Genomic DNA, 24,261 nt, shown 5'->3' on the forward strand with positions numbered 1-24,261 from the left:
TATTAATGGGGTGGGTGGGCCTGGTGGCTCCTACACAGTTTGTCAAGCCTGGGCTTTAAGTCTGTCAGTGCAACACGCATGTCACTCTCCACATTTAGACGTGCTCTGTGTTTTGTTTTAAGTACTTTTAAAGTTGAAAAGCCAGACTCGCACAAGTAAGTGGTTGCAAAAGGAAGGCGGCATTTCAGAGCACTCTCAGCTAGGATGGGGAAGTCTTTTCTTACATACATCCAGTAGTTAGAGAGGGAAAGAGCCTCAAATTTCATTTTTAAATCCCATGAAGAAGTCATCTCAATCAGCTCCTCCTGTGATTTTAAGTCCAGACAAGAGCCTACATCAGGGGCAAATGGGTTTCTTACCCAGTTTAGATGGGTGCTGTCAAGGTCAGGGAAATATTCTCTGAAATATCCCTGGAGGTGCTCCAGGTGGGATTGTATCAGTGGAGAAATGGTGTCCAACTCCGCACCAGATGACAGCAGCTCTTGGTGTAATAGTGGGAACATTTCTGTAATTCCCTCCTTGAGCTTGTTTGACCACAGCGTAATCTTCAGGGAAAAAGCACGCACTTTGTCTTGCATATACACTATGTATGTGTCACGCCCTTGCATGCTTTGGTTAAGCACATTCAGATGACAAAAAATGTCAGCCATATATGCAAGTTTGAGAATCCAGGCTGCATTTTTAAAACGGTCAGCCATCTGATGTTTTTCAGACAAAAGAAACTCTGCAACCTCCCTCCGCAACTCATACACAATGACTGCCCCCCATGAAAGCCAGCGTACGTTTGAGTGAAGCAGCAATCCATCAAAACAGGCTCCCATTTCTTTACACAGAAGAGCAAACAGTCTGTGTTTCAAGGGGTGTGCTTTAATGAAGTTTACTACATGTTTTATGTCCAGTAGTACCAGATTAAGCTCATCATCCAACCGTTTAGCCACCAGTGCTTCTCGATGGAGCATACAGTGCGTGAACGCCGCATTAGGGGCCTTCTGTTTGATGAGAGCCGTCACCCCACTGTTCTTCCCAGTCATAGCCGCGGCGCCGTCAGTACACACACCAACGCAACGAGACCAGTCAAGTCCATTTGAATCAATAAGACCCCTTAATCGCCAACGTCACTGTGACGTCACCGCTCTAGCTGGAGGCAAAACATCAATAAGAACTAATAGCGGGCGCGCTAAAAGTTTGAGGTTTTGACTTTAAAATGTCGTCTTGTTGTGTTTTTGGCTGCCAGAATAGAAGGAACAGAAATTTTGGTTCAAAACTAAAGTTTTACCAGATCCCGGCAGACATCCTTTTCCTTCACAGAAATCAAAAAGATAATTGTGGTTGAAAGCAATACGGCGTACAGACTGGACGGAGACGATCATAAATAATACTGGTATTTGCAGTGCACACTTCATATCAGGTAAAATAATCGATGCATATGTAATGGTGTGTTGGTTTTATCTAGTACAAATCAGCAAGTTTCTGTTTTATAGGTGAAAAGTCGCCAACTTTCAGCGCACTAGCTAGCTTAAATGTTAAACAAACAATACAGCGATAGATGTGTGTGCCATCCTTTGAATGGTCTCTTAAAATAATCCACATTGCTAGCCATAATCATAGTTAGCCCAGCGTTAGGCTACATTAGACAATAGGCCTTGACAAAATTCCCCGAACCACCCGAAAGTAATTCATATGTTGTCTAGGAAATATCCAAAACTTAAGTTAATTTACAAAAATAGCTGTCACGGTCCCGCAGAGTCAGTGACTGTACATATTCGGACAGTTCTGAACCTTCTTCTGCATCTATGTTTAATAAATCCCTCCTAAAACATGCTAGCTTGTGCTTGTCAACATTAAATCCAGCGTCTCTTTTTGCCTCCAGCTAAGCCCCGCCCACCAGGAAACGTTGCAATGTTTACAAACTTTTAAGGGGTTTATTCGTCCAGCACTTGAAAAATCTCTTTCCCGGTGGTTCTACTTTCAAGTTCTTTACAAAACAGTAATTCCTCAACGAACATTTCTTGGGAAATGAATCTTATAAGCAACTCGGCAACGTTAGCCACATCCGTACTTTCATCTAGCTGCAGTGCAAAACATTCGCTAGCTCTCACCTGGTCCAACAGTTGAGCAGACACATCCTCAGCCATGTCCCCAATACGTCTGCTTACAGTGTTATCAGAGAGTGGTAACTTACAGTGTCAATTTTCTTGGCAGCATCCTCACCCAGTAGCTCTTTAACAATGTCTTTGGTAGCTGGTAGTATCAAATCTTCCCAGATTGTGTGCGGCTTCTTAGCTCGCGCAATGTGAAAGGAAGCCAAAAATGATGCCCTCAGTGCTCTCGCAGGGAAGGTAGCTTGCCGCACGAATGTTGCTGACTGCCTGGTCAAATGTTCTTCATTTCTTTTAAAAAAGTCAATTGGTTTTTCCAAAGACTATAGAATAACACAAGACGTGTCACTCGTATTGTTTTGAATGGGAGAAAGTGTAACGCGCAATATGGCGGAATAAGTCGCGCCTTCTAAATAAGAGCCAATCGCCGACTGGTAAAGTCATCGCGTCACTTCAGCGGCCGTTAGAATTGCCGGTTTCTATACATGGGTTTCAAAGACGTCACTTCCGCTATGCCCACCGCCATATTTGGGACCGGTCACAGCTGCGCGCCCTGTTTAAGTCTATGGTGACAGCAGCTACAACTACCAGAGGAAGGCCAACAAAACGCTCTCAGAAGGTTCACAACAAGTTTATAATATATCTTGGATATGTGGTGCTGTTAGCCGTTTCAACAGTCGTCAGAACTTCAAATTTATTTGATTTATTTGAAAATATTATGAATTCTAGTTGCTGTGTTTCGGCGTGTTACAGGATGAACAAATTCACGACACCAGCTGACTACATTACTTAGTTCAAGTACATGCGTGCATGATTTTGTGCAAATATAAGTTGTAATTTTATGTATAGCTTGTATAAATATATATGAATTACCATAGGATGTGTCCTGTTGAGTTAATTAACCTTCTAGCAAAGCGCTTCAGTTTACGGGTGTTCATTCAGCGCGCGCAGCTCAAATAATACTGTTATCAAAATGAATCTGTTATTGATGTTATTGTATACAAAAAAAAATCTGTTATTGTTCATGATCCTTATTATTAATCAAACTATGTGTTGATGAAAATAATACTAGAATATAAGAGCTAGTTATTAAAAATAATGCATTCATTTTCTAAAAGAAATATTAAAGTTAATAATACTGTGTAGTAACGTTAAACATTTTAATGACTTAATCATTGCTGTTTGAGCTGCGCACGCTGAAGCTGAAGAGAATAAAAAAACCCATAAACTGAAAGTTAATTAACTTTCAACTTTTTAATTAATCAACGGAACACATCCTATATAAAATAATCCAGATATTAATACAAAATAAAAATATTACAACTAGTATTTGCACAAAATCACGCACAGATGAACTTGAAGTAACCTCATTGAAACTCCGAAACACAGCAAATAAGCCCAAATAATTCACAACGTTATTTTACAAGTATATACGATTATAATATCATGTATAAGAAGACAGTCCCAATCATATTAATGTTTTGTCTTACTTTTTGAGCGCTCGCACTGAAGCTATAGATGATCATCAGCTCTGTGGGTTATTTACCTCAACGAAACATCCTTTATGAGAATAATCAGATATTTATACTTAATAAAATTAATAAGTTTTATCTGTACAAAATGATGCGAATGCACAAGTGAAGTTTGAACAAGTTATGTAATCAATGTTTAACTCAGTCGACGCGCTCTTACCACAACAACACGCTGAAACAACAACACAGAGAATTCACAACATTTTATTACAATAGTGTCCTCGTTATAATGTTACGTAAATGACAGTCCCAGCAGTTATTAATGTTGTGCATTGCTGTTTGGCTGCCAGTGGTGTGGTCCCTTCTGAATGAAGCCAATAATTCTGCCGATCTAACTACTTTGGGATCAAATAAATTTGTAGTTCTGACGACTGTTGAAACGGCTAACAGCACCACATATCCAAGATATATTATAAATTTGTTGTGAACCTTCTGAAAGCGTTTCGTTGGCCTTCCTCTGGTAGTTGTAGCTGCTGTCACCATAGACTTAAACAGGGCGCGCGCTGTGACCGGTCCAAATATGGCGGCGATAGAATACAGTGACGTCACATGAAACCCATCTATATATATATATATATATATATACACACACACACATACATAATTAAATAGATATTTATACATATACATATAATATATATATATATATATATATATGTATACATATAATAGACATGTATACATGGGTTTCATGTGACGTCACTGTATTCTATCGCCGCCATATTTGGGACCGGTCACAGCTGCGCGCCCTGTTTAAGTCTATGGTGACAGCAGCTACAACTACCAGAGGAAGGCCAACGAAACGCTTTCAGAAGGTTCACAACAAATTTATAATATATCTTGGATATGTGGTGCTGTTAGCCGTTTCAACAGTCGTCAGAACTACAAATTTATTTGATCCCAAAGTAGTTAGATCGGCAGAATTATTGGCTTCATTCAGAAGGGACCACACCACTGGCAGCCAAACAGCAATGCACAACATTAATAACTGCTGGGACTGTCATTTACGTAACATTATAACGAGGACACTATTGTAATAAAATGTTGTGAATTCTCTGTGTTGTTGTTTCAGCGTGTTGTTGTGGTAAGAGCGCGTCGACTGAGTTAAACATTGATTACATAACTTGTTCAAACTTCACTTGTGCATTCGCATCATTTTGTACAGATAAAACTTATTAATTTTATTAAGTATAAATATCTGATTATTCTCATAAAGGATGTTTCGTTGAGGTAAATAACCCACAGAGCTGATGATCATCTATAGCTTCAGTGCGAGCGCTCAAAAAGTAGACAAAACATTAATATGATTGGGACTGTCTTCTTATACATGATATTATAATCGTATATACTTGTAAAATAACGTTGTGAATTATTTGGGCTTATTTGCTGTGTTTCGGAGTTTCAATGAGGTTACTTCAAGTTCATCTGTGCGTGATTTTGTGCAAATACTAGTTGTAATATTATTTTTATTTTGTATTAATATCTGGATTATTTTATATAGGATGTGTTCCGTTGATTAATTAAAAAGTTGAAAGTTAATTAACCTTTTTTTTTAAAAGCTCAAACAGCAATCTATCCATTTTGATAGAGTTTTGACACAGAGCTAGCCAGCTTATTAACTGCGCGCGCTGATTTAATAGAAGGTTAATTAACTGAATAGCTGAGCACTGGCGGTTATTACCAAGGCAACACTGACAGATAACGTGATGGTGTACCCAGCCAATCAAAATTAAAAGTTTAATGTTCAGATATCGACAAATTATTATAATGCTATTTCATAAAAATACTTGTTGTTAGATTTCATAATAATATAAATATTTATATATAAATTCTTTATATTTTTAAAATTTGGTTTTTCGGCCTCTGCTGGACTTTTTTTTTTTTGATGGTTTTAAGCTTTTCTTCCAACTTAAATCCATACTTTATGCTGCGGCCCCCACTTTGAAAACCACTGGCTTATTAACATTTAATAGCTGAGAACCTTTAAGGCAACACTCACGTGATGGTGTACAGTAAATTGTATGGCGACAAATTATTATAATGCTTATAAAAATACATAATAATATAAATATTTATATATAAATTCTTTATATTTTTAAAATACTTTTTTTTTCTTTTCTTCCAACTTGTAAATGTTGTATTGTCTTATATATGTTTTATTTTACCAGTTGTGGAATCCAATCCAACCAATCCTCCATCTGAGGTAACGTAGTTAGCCTACGTTGAGTATTTCCATTGTATGCAACTGTACACATTTATTAATAGTAAATTAATAATTAATACATTTAAGATCATCATGTTTAAAGTGAATTTATTTCAGACCTAGTGGAGTAATAGTGATAATATCTAGGTCTGAATTGAAATATATGTAAATGGATCACGCTACAAACATAATGATCTTATAATAGCCTATCGCCAGTAGGTGGCAGCAAGTTACTGTGTTAATGAATGAGTCATTTTATTCAATCGATTCGCTCGAAACGCTGATTTATTCAGTAATAAAAAGGCTGTATGGCTGGTGAATCACTCAACCGATTTGTTCAAAGACTCGGATTCATTCACAAATTAACTACTAGGATATTCTGTGCGCCTTATGTTGCGAGTCGCACAATGATCTGTGACTTTGCTTTAGAAATTTAGCTGGCAGAAAAAAATAAAACATTGTTTTGAGGGACATACTCAGTGTTAATGAAATAAACTCGGTGTATTAACAGTCAGGACTGCTGATCTACACTTCACTACAATGTAACCACATTCTCTCTGCGCTGTTCAGTGAGTCACGCATTTTTGGCACACAGATGTCAAGAGTTGATCAGCTAAATAAAACAGGCGGTGTGCCAAATAGGTAGGCTAGGGGGTAGTTGTGACAGCAGATGCAACTTAAATTAATTAAAGGTGCCATCGAATTGAAAATTGAATTTACCTCGGCATAGTTAAATAACAAGAGTTCAGTACATGGAAATGACATACAGTGAGTCTCAAACTCCATTGTTTCCTCCTCCTTATATAAATCTCATTTGTTTAAAAGACCTTCGAAGAACAGCCGAATCCCAACATAACACAGACTGTTACGTAACAGTCGGGATCATTAATATGTACGCCCCCAATATTTACATATGCCAGCTCATGTTCCCAACATTATGAAAGGCATTAGACGAGGGCAGCCAGTATTAACATCTGGATGTGCACAGCTGAATCATCAGACTAGGTAAGCAAGCAAAGACAATAGCGAAAAATGGCAGATGGAGCGATAATAACTGACATGATCCATGATATCATAATATTTTTAGTGATATTTGTAAATTGTCTTTATAAATGTTTCGTTAGCATGTTGCTAATGTACTGTTAAATGTGGTTAAAGTTACCATCGTTTATTACTGTATTCGTGGAGACAAGAGCTGTCGCTATTTTCATTATTAAGCACTTGCAGTCTGTATAATGCATAAACACAACTTCATTCTTTATAAATCTCTCCAACAGTGTGTAATGTTAGCTTTAGCCACGGAGCACTATCAAACTCATTCAGAATCAAATGTAAACATCCAAATAAACACTGTACTTACGCGATTAGACATGTTGCATGATGAACACTTTGTAAAGATCCATTTTGAGGGTTATATTAGCTCTGTGAACTTTGTTTATGCAGTGATAGAGTCGAGAGCTCGGGAGGGGGCGGAGAGCGCGAGCATTTAAAGGGGCAGCAGCCCTGAATTGGCACATTCCTAATTATGCCCCAAAATAGGCAGTTAAAAAAATTATTTAAAAAAAATCTAGGGGGGTATTTTGAGCTGAAACTTCACAGACACATTCAGGAGACACCTTAGACTTATATTACATCTTGTAAAAAAACGTTCGATGGCACCTTTAATATTTAATATGATAAACTAATTCCACCACACACAAATGTATGCGTAGGCAAAATAAAGCTGTGGCCTGTAGGGTTTGTGTCGAGCCATTAATTAATCTGGTTGTTTGATGAGATATAGACCTAGATGAAATGTCAGAGTTAAGAATCCATACAACTGTAACCGCTGTTGTGCAGAACTGAGAAAGAACTGCTGACAGCAGCTTGATCTTCACTGTAAATAAATTCTCTCCGCGGCTGCCCAGTGCGTCGCGCAGCTCCAGCAGAGATTTTTAGAGTTGGTCAGCTAAATAAAACAGCCAAATACATAGGCTTGGAGTAGTTGTGAGAGCAGATGCCACGTAAATGAATATTTAATACGATAAATTAGTATTTCACGGCACGCGAATTTATGTGTATAGCAGAAGAAAGCTCTGTCTAGGCTCTGCCCTGGCACGGGTTTTGTCAAGCCATTTATTAGTCTGGCAATTTGATGAGAACGAGATTAAATGTAGTTGCAATAAACTCTGTAATAATCTGCACAAATGTATCGGATATTGTTGCGCGGAGCCGAGTTCTGGAGCTAAGAACTGATGACGCGGCTTGATCTTTTCTTGACCAATCAGCGGAAAGGGGCGTTTTATTCCCGCCCATGTAGAGATCGAATATTCAAGCTGTTTATCCATTTTGGTTTTATTGTTTTTCCATTTAGCGGATTAGAACAAAGTGTGATTAAAACAAAAATAAAAATATGAAAAAACGACTTGAGATTTGTTTATTTATGCTCATGAGGAGGGTCGAATATGTGATAAATGAATGCTTGCTTCGTTTTTTCGTTTATAGGACAAAAACAAGAAAACAAATTATCCTAAGGTACACGGACCGAATACGTTACATAGTGCGCATCTTTTATAAACTTGATATACAATAACGAGTAATTATGTTGAAACAATGAGTTATTATGTTGAAATAACGACTTATTATGCCAAAATAACGACTTAATATCTCGAAATAACAAGATGTTATGTCGTAATAACGAGACATTATGTCGAAATAACGACTTAATATCTCAAAATAACAAGATGTTATGTCGTAATAACGAGACATTATGTCGAAATAACGACTTAATATCTCAAAATAACAAGATGTTATGTCGTAATAATGAGACATTATGTCGAAATAATGACTTAATATCTCAAAATAACAAGATGTTATGTCGTAATAACGAGACATTATGTCGAATTAATGACTTAATACATCAAAAAACGACATGTCATAATAACGACTTAATATCTCGAAATAATGACTTATTATGTCGAAATAACAATTTAAGTTTTCTTTTTTTTTTTCCCTCCCCACCAAGTTTTTTTTCTTTCACCATGCGGTTCAGGGCTTCCGTACTATAAACGCTAATGTTTTATGTATTTGAAGAGTAAAGAAGAGTCCTCATCTGATATTTCCGTCTAGTTGTAGCCAATATGCTATGCTATAGAGGATGCAAGTTAAATATAGCCTTAATATTAAATGATCAAATTTAACAATTTCAAAGCAATTTGATTTGCTCTGGAACAAGTAATAGATTAATAAGACCAAAGATTGCCCGTTTTATGTACCCAAAATGAATTATATCTCATGTTTAACCACTATAAGACACAAGCGGTATGAAGCTGTTCTTGGCGGGTACATGAGCACTGAACGGCCTGGAGCTCGCATCTCTGAAAACGTCTAAACAAATTGTAAAATAGGTGCTATATATGATTAATATAAGTCACATATTTCACGTCAACTATACATTCTCACATAAAAAACTCTTAAAACTACAGTTCGGGCAACAAATGTAGTATTCGCAAAAATTACGGTGGATTTGCTTGTCCGCCATGACAGTTGCTTCAAGCGGAGTGATACAAACGGTGTGCTGCTGTTATCACTAAAATATTGCACGGCTATCAGCCAATCAGATTAGAGAACCAGAAAGAACAGTTGTATAAAATAATCTAATAATCAGAAAACAATAGCATATATTCATACACTCACCATGCAGCCACTTTACTAGGTACACCTGTTCAACTGATCGTCAACGCAAATATCTAATCAGCCAATCATATGTCGGCAACTCAATGCATTTAGGGATGTAGAAATGGTGAAGACGATCTGTTGAATTTCAAACTGAGCCTCAGAATGAGGAAGGAAGGTGATTTAACTGACGTTGAACCTGGCATGGTAGTTGGTGCTGAGTATTTAAGAAACTGCAGATCTACTGGGATTTTCACACACTACCATCTCTAGGGTTTACAGAGAATGGTCAGAAATAGAGAAAGTATCCTGCGAGTGGCAGTTCTGAGTCAGAAGAGAATAACCAATATGGTTTGAGCTGACAGAAAAGCAACAGTAACTCAAATAATCACTGGTTACAACCAAGGTCTGCAGAAGAGCATCTCTGAACACACAACACGTCGAACCTTGAAGCAGATGTGCTACAGCAGCAGAAGACCACACTGAGTGCCACTCCTTTCAGCTGGGAACAGGAAACTGAGGCTATATTCACACTTGCTCACCAAAATTGGACAATAGGATATTGGAAAAACATTGCCTGGTCTGATGAGACTCGATTTCTGCTGCGTCATTCAGATTGTAGGGGCAGAATTTGTCACAAACAACATGAAATCATGGATTCATCCTGCCTTATATTAACGGTTCATGCTGGTGGTGTAATGGTGTAGGGCAGGGGTGTCCAGTCCTGCTCCTGGAGGGCCACTGTCCTGCAGTTTAGCTCCAAACCCAATTAAAACGCCTGAACCAGCGAATCAAGGTCTTACTAGGCATACTAGAAATTTCCAGGCAGGTGAGTTGTGGCAAGTTGGAGATAAACTCTGCAGGTGGCCCTCCAGGACCGAGTTTGGACACCCCTGGTGTTTGAGATGCACATTACACCACCAATAAAGTCAATATCCCTGAAAGATGTTAAATATTTCGCACACTAGCTAATAAGTTACCAGAGTTTTATTGTCATACAAGTCACTCAAACGAATTGGTTACCATGAACTTTGACCATGAATATGGTGAAATGTGGTATAGTATGGCCAGAGGTGTAAAGTAGAATTAGTTACTGTACTTAAGTATCTTTTTGGTTACTTTGTAGTTGTACTGAGTATCAAAGATATTGGCAACTTTTACTCTCTACTTTTCTACATTTTTTTAAACAAGTAAATGTACTTTTTACTCCAATACATTTGTGATGAGTATTGCAATTACAAATTACATTTTTCATGGCAGCTAACTTTTTCTGCAGCAGTTTGTTTCTGATATAAAGAAGCGATATCGCCATCTAAGGGCATTGAAGGTAATATATCTTGTGCATTTTGCCTTTACTCCCCCCAAAACTTGTCAACAAGGCTACTTTACATAAATGTGAGTGCATTAGCAGGTAGTTGCTGAATCGCAGGTGTTTGATTTAGTAGATGAGGAAATGACTGCAGCTGGTGATGAGGCTCAAACCAGCACGTACAGTAGACTTTGACTATTTAATTTTACTTAACATTGTTTTATTTATCCGCAATATTGACAAGACCGTTTTGACGGATATTAGTTTACTTATTACCACTTGAGCTTAACTGAGACTTGAGAGTTTGTAGATGTTCAAAAGGTTGTTGACCTTGATTTATTGCAATATTGAGTTGTTCAGTTTTATTTTGATTTTAGAAAATAAACTTGATTTCTCATTTTACAAATCAATTGTTTCTTATTTTCACTGGCAGTCTCTCAGGATTAGTGCATCATAGTGCATACATTCAGCATGAGTAAAATACTTACATACTGTTAAAATCAGATACTTCAAGACTTTTACTCAAGTTGTATTGGAATTGGTTAGGCTACTTGTGTCTTGTAGTGGAGTAATTTTCGATGCAAGGTATCTGTACTTTTACTCAAGTATGTTTTTTAGGTACTCTTTACACTTCTGAGTACGGCAATTTCCTTTAGCCTAGTCCTGTTGTTTGTCATAACTTGGAAATCTCTGCCTCATGCAGTAAATAGGGGCGGCTCCAGGAGGGCGCGGCTGGCAGTGACGCGCTTTTCTAATTTTTAAATCCAAAGACCGATTTCTGCCAAAGTACAACCAGTCAAAGTGCGCTATTAGGACACTACCAGGTGTTTTCATGTCTCTCTCTCTTTCTCTCTTGCGTCCGTCGCTTACTTCAGCGCTGTTCTTTCTCTTTGTGCGCGCAGTAAATCAGATCGATACAGCGCTGCGCGTTCACAGCTGATCAAACAGATTTCTGCTCTCGAGCTCACATCACCTGCTGCTGTCGGTAAGTGCCATTTGTAACGTAAAACCTTAGGCTACTAAAAGCGTAAGCATGGTTTCCAGCTTTAAAAACTGTGCTGACATGGTGCTAGTTACTACTTTATAAAACTGAACAAAATGTTAGAGATTCTAAATGCTTTTTATACTGTTTTAAAGAGCCCCGGCCAGTACTCTTGTGCTATCATGATTTTACGCAAGTGACAGTAACTATAGTAACTGTCAGAAACTATGGTTACAACTGTAATTTATGTAAAGGAAATCAGCACGTGAATGGTTAGTTTATGTGTCACAAAAGTTCTTGAAAAACTGATTTAAACTTTGAACCCTATTGAAATTACAGATCAAATGCGCCAAAGGCTAATCACTAGCTAGAAATAAATAAATAACGGAAGGCAGGAAGAAAGAAAGAAAGAAAGAAAAAAAACAACCTTTGTGAAACGTGTTGCAGAGGTGACATGAGTATGAAGTTTCATGATTTGATGTTTAGGTGACAACCCAAAAGAGCCACAAGGTAGTGCTAGAATATTTCAAATAAAAATAAAATAAAAATAATGAGAAATGGAAATAATGAGATTAGTTAGCCTAGATGATAAAATTACCATTTTAATTATTATATTAATTATCCTATTGCTATCCATCAGTGATCAAAAAAAGAAGAAGGATGTAATAACTTTTGCAGTAACATAACAATACTAAAAGCAGTGATATTGCTGTTGTTTAATTTAATTGGCTGTATAAATTCCAGGTTATTATTATGTTGCTGCAGGTGTCTGATGTGTTCTTTTTACAGACAGATTGGCTCTGCAAAAACACAGTCTATTACTCAACATTGATCATGATAAGATTATAATGACATTAGTGATAAGAGAAGTGAGGGGTTTTGGCAGAGAGGTTGAGAATGGTTGAAGTGAAAGTTCAGTGACAGAAGGATAAAACATTCAGAGTGAATGAGACTGAGAGTGAACCAGGAGCACCATGTGAGTGGTTTAATTTATCAGTCACTTTACTATAACAAAAAGAGAGCATTTTGTTGAATATTGTGTAAACATGACCATTTGTTGTTGTTTTTTTATTCATGTTTTGAGTTTTGTATCTCAAAGGCCAAGGGCAAAACTTTCAATATCTGTTCTGCGGATACTTTATCCAAAACCACAACTCCATGTAACTAAAACAAACCTTCTACAACATTCATACCACAGGAAGCACATTTTTTTGGTTGCCTGACAAAACATTTTTTACAGTCTGGACCACCTGTATATTCTTTTACATTCTTCTCTCTGTCCCTCATGCTAAACTGTGTCATATTTCTATCATGGCTTTGTCTATCTGAATCTAAATCCAAAGAAAATTATAGAACATACCGTAAATTGCTAGGACACGTTATCTCCAGGGATTTGTTCATATATCTCCCATACCTAAAGTTAAACCCACAACCTTTACAAAAGTACAGGAATGGATTTTCTGTGTGTTTTTTTTTTTTTTTTTTTTTTTTTTTGTTTTTGAAGGGAGACACTCCGGAGAATATGAGGGAGGAGAAGAAATGCTTTTTTAATCAGTTTAGACAGAGGTCCTTGTCCTCTTGAGCAATAAGCACTGGACATAATGGCCTGTTATCAATCAAAATCAGTGGCATTGCTACTGATGGCTACAGCCTGCATGCACCTCTTTTAAATAAATATTCACTGTATTGCCACACTAGATGAAACCTATGCAAGAGTAAACCATTCACTGTATTTAATCATTCCTGTTAGATCTCTTAATACTGTCTTTATGAAAGAAACTGCCTGATAATGGCTGTATAGCATTTAAAAGGAGATATTTCTGGTTTTTGGGTTAGCAGCATGAGGTTTTAGCTGTGGTTATACTGTATACACACACACACACACACACACACACACACACACACACACACACACACACACACACACACATATGTGGACTGCTCTGTTGACAGATTTGCTGGCTTGTGTGACAAGTGATAGGAGGATTGGATCAGTCTGTCTGATTTAGTAATGTCAGAAATCATGCTCTGTAACTCTCTCTCCTTGTCATTTGTGATCTATTTGAGAATCTTAGAAGGCCAGCTTTTCTTATCCCTCACTACTTGAAAAAGAAGCGAGTCTCAATTAGGAGAACATGAATGGTGTCGGCAATTGGAGTGGTTTCAAGCGTGAAGAATGTGCATATGCACACAAATGCAGGTGTTTATGTGCATATTTATTTGTGTGTAGGTTCACTACAAGTGCAGACAAAAGTCTAGAGTCAGTTACTGGGGTGATGTGGGCCTGCATGTGCCCAACATGAAATGAATGGAAACTTAATTCTTCTGTAAGTTCAAAGAAATCTCAAGTTGGCAGGAGGACCTTATTAGGATGGAGAAAAGTTCACCCAGGGACTCTGTGAGTGTGTGTTATGTGTAGGGGTTCTTCGTCCTGTCCTTGGCCTTTTGTTCAGTGGTATGTGTGTCTGGAATGTAGCCAAGAGCTTTACCAGAGTGGCAGTAGGAAAGTGCTAAAGTTTCACCAGCTTTCAACTGAAATATGGGACCATATTTTAAAAAAAAAAGTCAAAATTTTTATAAGGGAAAATTAAAATGTGCTAGTGTTTGTTTGCTTGTGTGACTTTTTTTTTTTTTTTTTTTATAATGGTGAAATATAAGGAGCAGTGTGTTTATTTAAATGATTTTTTTTGTGCCCTTGTAGTAAAGAAATGAAAGCTCCGTCATTTACTTACCCTCAAGTTGTTCCAAAACTGTATGAATTTCTTTCTTCTCCTGAACACAAAAGAAGATATTTTGAAGAATGTTGGTAACCAGACAGTTGACGGTAGCCATTGACCTCCATAGTAAGAAAAAAAAAATACTATGGAAGTAAATGGCTAGCGTCAACTGTCTGGTTACCAACATTCTTCAAAATATCTTCTTTTGTATTCAACAGAAGAAAGCATACCGTTTTGGAATAACTTGAGGGTGAGTAAATGATGACAGAATTTACATTTTTGGGTGAACTATCCCTTTAAGACCATCATCATATTCCAGTATGTTTGTCATGGGTGTTTGTCCAATGAGTCTGTGTAAGACAAATAAAATTTTAGTTTACACAAAAATTAAAATTCAGTCATTAATTACTCACCCTCATGTCATTCCACACTTAGATTTAGTCCGAGAGCTTTCTGTCCCTCCATTGAAAATGTATGTACGGTATACTGTCCATGTCCAGAAAGGTAAAAAAAACATCATCAAAGTAGTCCATGTGACATCAGTGGGTTAGTTAGATTTTTTTGAAGCATCGAAAATACATTTTGGTCCAAAAATAATAAAAACTACAACTTTATTCAGCATTGTCTTCTCTTCTGGAATCCTTTCCATTGAATTGATTCCATTGAATCCTCTCATCTGTCGGCGTTGGTAATGCACTTTTACGTCGCCGTGGTTGTTTTTGGCGATTTGGACATCTGCGACATGCACACTTATGCACCATTTTAAAAAAATATAGCAATACCAAAATACAAACAATGTAGAATAGCTTGAATACAGCGTGCGTCTCCCTCAGACTGTAAACGAAGCTCGTTTACAGTCACCCGTAAAATTTTCATTTTTGGGTGAACCAACCCTTTAAGATCTTTTTGATGAAGTCTGAGAGGTTTCTGTCCCTCCATAGAGATCCAATGCAACTACCACTCCAAGGTCCAGAAAGGCATAGGAAAGACATAAAGTACTCCATGTGACTCTTGTGGCTTAAACTCAGTTTTATGAAGTGACATGATGAGTGATTTGTTTGTGCAAAAACACACAAACAAAAAAAAAAACATAATTTACCACTTTATTTGTTGCGTGTTCAGGCAACAATGTCAGCTCTCGCGTGAACACAAAACGCATGCATCGTGATGCTCTCATAAACACTCGCGCATGTGCGTTGAGTTGACGTACGAGTCTGAACACAACATGCATGCATCGTGATGGTCTCATGAACGTGTGTTGTAGATCAATGCTTTTGTAAGTAAAGTGGTAAATTATGTTTTTTTGCGCAAAAAAAAACACTCATGTGGCTTCATAAAATTGAGATTAAACCACTGTAGTTACATGGATTACTTTAATGATGTCATTCCTACCTTTCTGGACCTTGAAAGTAGTAGTTGTCTTGGAAAGCTCTCAGATTTCATCAAAAAGATCTTAATTTGTGTTCCGAAGATGGACAAAGGTCTTACGGATGTGGAACAACATGAGGGTAAATAATAAATGACAGAATTTTCATTTTTGGGTGAACTAACCCTTTAATGTGCCAAATAATGTATAAACCACACCACTGCAGTGAATATAATATCTGCAGTTGTTCAACTTTGCTGTTTTATCAGTTAAATTTGTTCTTTGTGAGTGAATTTCCTAGTAAATTTAGATTTTTTTGTAACAATTCTCATCCAGTGTTTACATCTGGAATAATCATTGAAATTCATTGGTCAGAAAGTGTGTCAGGCCTATGTTGTGTATTGTGATCACACCCCCGTCTCTCTCTATCCATTCCTGTCTGCTGTGCTGTGTGTATTCTTAAAAAAAGATGAAGAATTCTTTAAAATATATACACTACTGTTCAAAAGTTTAGGGTCAGTACAGCTTTTTAAATAAATTAATACTTTTATTCAGCAAGGACCCATTAAAATGGTCAAAAGTGAAAGTAAAGATCTCTATTTCAAATAAATGCAGATCTTTTGTCATTTCTATTCATCAAAAAATCCTTTAAAATATGTTATTCATGAAATGTCTCTTGAGCAGCAAATCAGTATGTCAGAATGATTTCTGAAGGATCATGTGACACTGAAGACTGGAGTAATGATGCTGAAAATTCAGCTGTCATCAATAAATGATATTTTAAAATATATTGAAATAGAAAAGTTATTTTAAACAGTTATTTTAATCAAATAAATTCAGCCTTGGTGAGCATAAGAGACTTCTTTCAAATACTTACTGACACCAAAATTCATCTGACAGGATAAGTGTCACTTTGTCTCTGTGCTTGACCAGTTTGTCTCTCAGTGTTGTAGTGCACTCCTAAAACAGTTTTTAAAAATCAACTTGAATAGTTTTTGTCAAACATTATTTAAGATGTATTTTTCCATTTTTTGATTAAGGTCGTATTTCATTTGTTGTAAACCCTCAAATTATACGACAATCTCAAAAACCCAGAAAGCAGACTTTGCCTCTTTATTTCAGCAGTCTCTCACATGCTACCGTTGTGTTTATTAGTGCTGTTTTTTATGCACGTGTTCTATTTACACTGTGTGCTTTAACATATGCGTGTTTACAGAGAATGTTCAGCGTAATGTTTCTGGGTATATTCTTTATGTATGTGTGTTCCTCTCTCAGATAAAACACGTTACATGAGTTGTCTCAGTAAAAGCGTTTGCATATCAGCGTCTCACCTTTACTCTTTCTGTTTACTGAGGCAGCAGGCCAGATCTCTGACCCAAAACCCGCAGATGCCCTTTAGCCTAGAGAACAGGGAACTCTGGGTATTAAAGTAGGGTTTGTTGTTTTGAGTGTTTGTAGTGTTTTTTGTTTTTGTTTTACTTATTCATGCAGTTTTATTCTGTCTCTATCCTCATAGAAACTCTGAACTAAATGAATCATTTTTGAGTGAATTCATCTGCAGAAAATATTTGGCAAATAATGAGTGTACTCAAAATTGTCTCTGTAATGGTTCTCTATAAATAATTTCAAATCATCTTCTGCATTTAAAAAAAAATTTCCTCAGATTTCCGCAGAATTGCAGCATCATTCAGACAGTTCTACACGTCACGTATTGAGCTCTTGAGCATTCGTTTCTTAAATATTTTTGTATAAAATAAATAATGAAAAATATGTTTATGGTTTTTTATATCCATTCTGCAGAATTATTGTGATTTTCCCACAAAAGCAGTGCAGTAACTGATCATTTTCTCTCTCTTTCTTCTTGCTATCTTTGATTTCTTTTTTTTAGTATGTTAAGTTTTAGACTTGCTTATATTGTGCAATTAATAAATTATAACAAAATATATTATACATGATCCTAATAAAATAAATCATATGAAAACATCTTGTTAAATGTGGAGCACTGTGTGCATTTCAAGAGTTTCCTGTGATTCTGATCTGATATAGAGACACATAATTGAAGCATTGCTCTCTTTTTTTGTTTTTTTTTTTAGTATGTCAGGTTTAATTTTCGCTACCAGGTAATGGGTGAACCTCTTTGTTTGTTCTTTCAGCTGTGGGTACAAGGAGAGGGAACGGTTTTGTGTTCTTTCAAAGTCTGCAATTTACTGCCTTTTAACTTGGTTATCTGTATTTTTGCATGCTTTTCTCTTATGCTGTTTTTCAAAGCAGTGTATGTAGTTGTTTTGCCAGATTTTGCATATAATTAAAAACAAAAAACCTCGGCTCAGACACGATTTGACAAATATAAAATGTATATTTTTGAAGACTGATCTAGTGTTTGTGCACTTTATTTCATTCATTTGATCTGCTGACTTAATGATCCTGAACTGTGGTCACATACTAACTGCTCTCTCTATCTCAACACATGCAGGCTTACTGTTTATTCTGGCTCTCTTGAGAATTATCATATTTGTTCATCTTTGGTTGCAGTGTTACATAAAGCGTTGTGGACTCTGGACCTTTGTGACAAACAATTTTAAAGAACTTTCTCCTCTGCATCTCTTACTAAATAAACTTTTGAATTAAAATCAGTTCCTGACCCGACGTGCCTCTACTGTACGCTCCATTAGGCCTTCTTCAAGTTAGAGACTCTACTAAAAGTTATAGAGTGTTATAAAAGTGACAATCTCCTTAGTTATCAGTAGAATGTTAGCGCTTCGATCACAAGGAAATTATTCACCAGCTCATCTCCTGGAGTGGCACCTTTCAAAATGTCATCCTTATCAGTTATCCTGTCTGTATTGGTGTGATGAGTCCCCCAGAAGAGAGCAGTGTAACCCGCCACTGTGGCTATTTAACTCCCTTCGCAGCACCATTCTCACTTTACGTCATGTGCCTCAGACAGATTCAGAAATAATTATATTACATACGCTTCATTTTTTTCTGTGATGTTTTTTATTTTTCCAGTCACTTTTTTCAGAGAACAGCAGTAAATGTAGGTGCCTCTGCTAAAATAACTAGGAAAAAAACAGGCCTATTGGTCTGTGTTTTTTTTTAGCATGCTGTGATGTCTTCATGTAGTCTGCCAAGTTTTGTTGTCTGGGAAAATCATGAAAACCACAATTTAGAGACCATTAAAGAAAATGCAGGCAACATATATTCAACACTTTCGGGACACGTTAAAGGCTTGTGCAATATGTACACTGCCATTTTTAAATGTTTCTGAAAGTCTGTAGAAATACATGTTTCCTATTTCAATATATTTGAATTTGAAAATGTAATTTATTCTGTAATGAAAAGCTAAATTTTCAGCATCATTACTTCAGTCTCAGTGTCACATGATCCTTCAGAAATAATAATAAGAAAAAACATTTCTTATTATTATCAATGTTGAAAACAGTTGTGTTTCTTAATATTTTTTGAGGGAACCATGATACACTTTTTTCATATTCTTTGATAATTAGAAAGTTCTGTAACACTTCAGTTTAGGATCCAATTCTCACTATTATTTGTCACTATTAGTTTCTTATTAGCATGCATATAACTAGGATATTGGCTGTTTATTAGTACTTATAAAGCACATATTAATGCCTTGTTCTGCATGACCTTCTACATCCCTTAAAGCAGGGGTCTCAAACTCAAATTGGCGGGGGGCCGTTTCTGTGATTGACACCTCATAGGAGGGCCATATTAACATTCAAGCGCAAGAAAGCGCAACATTTCAGAAAATTTACTTTCCTTTGCATTATTTCTCATTTACTTCAAATTTCATTAGGCCTACTAAAATATTTGTATACCTATACTATAAATATTTTATTTACCATACTAAATGTAAACCGCAGTGTCTCTCTCATTGTTACAGAGTGTAATATAATTATATAATACTATTACTAATATAATACTACTAATATACTAATATAATACTACTAATATAATACTATTGATTGCAATAGTCTGGTGCAACTTCTCACATCCAACAAGGTGCATGGAATAAAAAAAAATAGTAATTTAGGAACAAAACCAGCAACACTTGTGGCATGGAGGGGTCAGAAATAAACAAAAAACTGTGTGTATATATATATATATATATATATAAACTGTGTATATATATATATATATATATATATATATATATATATCTCAACTTTATTTTGCCAAAAAAAAAAATATCTCATTGTTACATACTTTATTAGTTTTTAACATTTAGTGGAAGTATTTTCCCTTACTTTATGTAGCTTAAATAACATTAAAATCCTGCACTGAACACTGAACTGAACAAATACAATCCCTGAATACATTTGAACACTCATCTGTTTCTTGACAGACATGTGGCAGCGCTTGTGCTCACACAGCTGAGACACATTTGTCCAAGATGCTGTTTGAGCATCGGTAACGTTTAATGGTTGCATCGGACACGTTTCGGTGATTTAAATCGACGCTCGTGACTTAAAGTCGAGTGCTTTTACTGTAATTTAGGCAAGCGCGCTCATAATAGAAGCGACGCGGTTGAGAGCGCGGCTCATGGTTGCATAGCAACGACAGACGCCACTGGAGCGAAAGCGCATTGGAAAGAAGGAGAATGCGGCGCGGCCGCTTATGTGACGCGATATGTGAATGCCCCAGAACGGCGACTTTTTCTTTGCATATCAGACAGGTAGTAACTAGAGAATAATCATAATAATTTAGCGGGCGGATTATGTTTTATTTTTGAGATCAGTTGCGGGCCGGGTAGAGGGGGAGGGCGGGCCGTAAATGGCCCGCGGGCCGGCAGTTTGAGACCACTGCCTAAAGGATTAGTTCACTTTCAAATTAAAATTTCCTGATAATTTACTCACCCCCATGTCATCCAAGATATCCATGTCCTTCTTTCTTCAGTCGAAAAGAAATTAAGGTTTTTGAAGAAAACATTCCAGGATTATTCTCCTTATAGTGGACTTCAATGGACCCCAAACAGTTGAAGGTCAAAATTACAGTTTCAGTGCAGCTTCAAAAGGCTTTAAACGATACCAGACGAGGAATAAGTGTCTTATCTAGTGAAACGATCTGTCATTTTCTTAAAAAAAAAAATGTATATGCTTTATAAACGCAAACGATTGCCTTGCAAGTGCTTCTGCCATTCCGCCTTCAGTATTCTTCAAAAAGCTTATGCTGAATGTCCTACACCTTCCCTTTATTCAATTTACGGAACTAACGCAGTGCCAGTGAAGTCCGCTATAAGGAGAATAATCCTGGATTGTTTTCATCAAAAACCTTAATTTCTTTCTGACTGAAGAAAGAAGGACATAGACATCTTGGATGACATGGGGGTGAATAAATTATCAGGAAATTTTTATTTGAAAGTGAACTAATCCTTTAATCCTGCCCAATACCTAAACTTAACAACTACCTTACTAACTATTAATAAGCCGTAATTAGGAGTTTATTGAGGCAAAAGTCATAGTTAATAGTTAGTAAATAGTGAGAATTGGACCCTAATCTAAAGTGTGACCAAAAGTTCAATAGAACTTTGAAATATAATTTTTGTAACAATGGGAAAGTCTTTATTGTCATTTTTGATCAATTTATTAATTTATTAAAATGTAAAAAAAATACATTTTCTCACCTTAAACTTTTGAACGGTAGTGTACTTAACATGCAGGAGGTGTAAGGTGTTACTCTGATATCAGGATCTGATTTCTTTTTGTGTCCTTCAGCAAGAACTTCCTCTGACACAGTTGGGCCTGCGATGCAGTAGTCTGTTAAGCCAGGACCTCGCTTGAGTTCTCCAGAATGAGCTTCTCCCCTGGTCCAGCCCCTGCATCAATCTCCCCTGTCCTGGACTCTGGCAAGGCCGATCGAGGGGACTCGCCTAACCTCTTACCCCGTCTGTACACTTCCCCACTCAGGCATGGACAACCAAACCATCTGCATTCCATCTCCGTATTTGGAAGCCTGTCAGGATTATTCACCACCGCACGGGGGAGAGTTCAACCATGGAGCTTTAACTCTCTACAGCCCGGTTTCCTCCGCAGTGCTAGGGTACCCTCATCCCCCCGTGTCGGAAAACGTGGTCTCACTCAGTCCCACAATATTCTGGCCTTCCCACACCACACACACTGCGCTGTCTCTGCACTGCCCGCCTCCACTGTCCTACAGCGAAACACACTCACACACCGCCTGGGATGACCCCAAGACACACACTCTTAACCAGAGCAGGTGAGAATGTGTATTAAACAGTGCAGGGTGTGTGTTAAACTAGACCCTAATAGCAGATTCCTTTTGTCTCCAGGTGACAGCTGTCAAATGGATAGTTCAGTTGTCATAGAGACAACAGCCCTGTGACCAAACAAAGTGTTTTATTTTTCTTGCTCTTTATTAGAGGTGCTTGCTACAGTATTTTAAATCGTAACTTGTTGAGCATACAATAAAATGGGTAAGCAGTGCTTCCCACAGGTTTGAAATATACTTACGGTGGTAGCCGGGCGAAAAATCCTCCTATTACCCATGGCACAAAAATGGTCTTCTACATGTGACAAACAAATAATGTGTGATTTTTAACAGTATTTCTATTCATTGAAATTAATTTTAATTACATAGCATATTACATTTAATTACATACTAATATTATGCATTGTAAATTATGCAAAATTACAGCATTTAAATGGTTCACCTTTTCCTATGTTCTCCTTGCTGTCATATAGTGTCTCTCTCAGTGAATGGGACACAGATTTTACTAGTAAAATTTATAAAATTAATAATAAGCTATATGTGTCAAATAATGTTCCTAGTCTTTTCTTCCTGTGGGAGAGACTACAATAATTTACTATGAATTAAATGGAAATCAAATTAAATACAATTTATTGTGTAACCAAATTACCAATAATGCCCAAAAGAAAAAGAAAAAACTTAGCGTGTGACTTTTAATTATAAACAAGCCCGAAATACACAGGTACTCTTATTTTGAAATGTCTGTACTATTGCAGGCTGATCCTTCAGATTCTTACAACCGTCTTAAACATTTTATATAAAGGCCATAAAGTAGACTTTGTAATAATTCATCAACTTAAGTTCATTAGCAATCGCTTGGCATAAATCCGCGCTTTTCATTGATTGAGAATCACTTTGAAGCAGACTGAAGCGCTGTTGCGCGAGCTTGTAGAACGCGCAACAGCGCCCCCTTGTGACTTTGCAAAATGCAGCGCCTGTGGGAATGTCAGCGGGAGTAAACAGTTCTGACGCACACATAACGAGCAGGTATGAAACGACTAGTTTATCAATCGCGGATGGTTTCATTATCTTGCGCGGATATAAAAGTATAAGAGGATAAAAACAATAAAGGCAAAAATGTGTCTCCAAATATACTTGGGCGGCCGTTATTATACCAAGTAAAGTCTAATGTGTGGGAAGCACTGGTAAGAATGCCCAAAGATCAGTGGTTCTCAGCTTGGTCACAGGTCTGTTCTGACAGGATCAGAGACAGCAGCAAAGAAATTTTGGCCTTGCAATTGTCTATAGTTTAGCGATATAAATAGGTGATAATATTAAATTGTTAGAGTGTGGTTGCAGGATATACTGTAAGCGCAGCAATTCTTTTATTAAACACCAACTTAAAATAACAAAATTCTCAGAATACTAGAAAAACACGAAAAACCAACAATATCTGATGAGGACAGATCTGTGGTAGCTAGTTATTTTAATTTATAAAGTTTTAAATATGGATATTTTAATTACAAAAACCCATCGCTTCACTTCAGAAGGCCTTTATTAACCCTCAGGGGTCTGAGGATTTTTGGGCCCTGGAGAAGTTTTGACATGACATTTGTGCTTTTTTCAGTTGTTCATAAACATATTAATAGAAAAAGTGTCATTACACTGTATTCAGCACAAACTAGGCTACAATAATATGTGAGGAACATGTATGTACATGTTTGTGTTTTTGAAGGAATAACGTTTATGCGTGGTTATTGAAAAAACAAAAAACTTAAGTCACTGAAGTAAAGCCAAAAAATATATATTAAATCTTTGTTCAGAAGACTTCTGGGTATTGGAGGTTGTAGACTAGAGTTTTTGCTTTAAAATGAGGTAAAAAATTATGCTGCCTGCTTGTTCATATAAAACAATAGAGAGATTAAAATTTTCTAAAACATCTTTGGTCAAGAAACACAGTATGCGTGGAGGCGTGAATGATCATGAATAATGGGTGATTCTCACCTGAGAAGACAAAAGAATCGCATAAAGAGCTCTAATGAGCTGCATAAATAATGAGCTCATTCAGACAGGTAGGCTGTGAAAAAACCCTCTGTTGATCATGTCTCAAATCTCATCATGGTGTAAATCAAACATACAGAAAAAACAGCAATACTGTGAAATATTATTAC

At 36.7% G+C, this 24,261-nt stretch overlaps 1 protein-coding gene across 1 annotated transcript in view; it reads left to right on the forward strand.

Moving 5' to 3' along the window:
• The first annotated feature begins 11,517 nt into the window (after positions 1-11,517).
• The window catches only part of esr2b (estrogen receptor 2b), a 31,897-nt gene continuing 19,153 nt past the window's right edge, over positions 11,518-24,261 (forward strand). The window contains 3 exon segments of the mRNA XM_048205699.1: positions 11,518-11,782; positions 21,598-21,784; positions 21,786-22,099. Of these exon segments, the coding sequence (XP_048061656.1) occupies positions 21,674-21,784; positions 21,786-22,099 (425 nt within the window). The 5' untranslated portion in view covers positions 11,518-11,782; positions 21,598-21,673.

Source organism: Megalobrama amblycephala, linkage group LG10 (genome assembly GCF_018812025.1).
Source record: "Megalobrama amblycephala isolate DHTTF-2021 linkage group LG10, ASM1881202v1, whole genome shotgun sequence".
Taxonomy (NCBI): Eukaryota; Metazoa; Chordata; class Actinopteri; order Cypriniformes; family Xenocyprididae; genus Megalobrama; species Megalobrama amblycephala.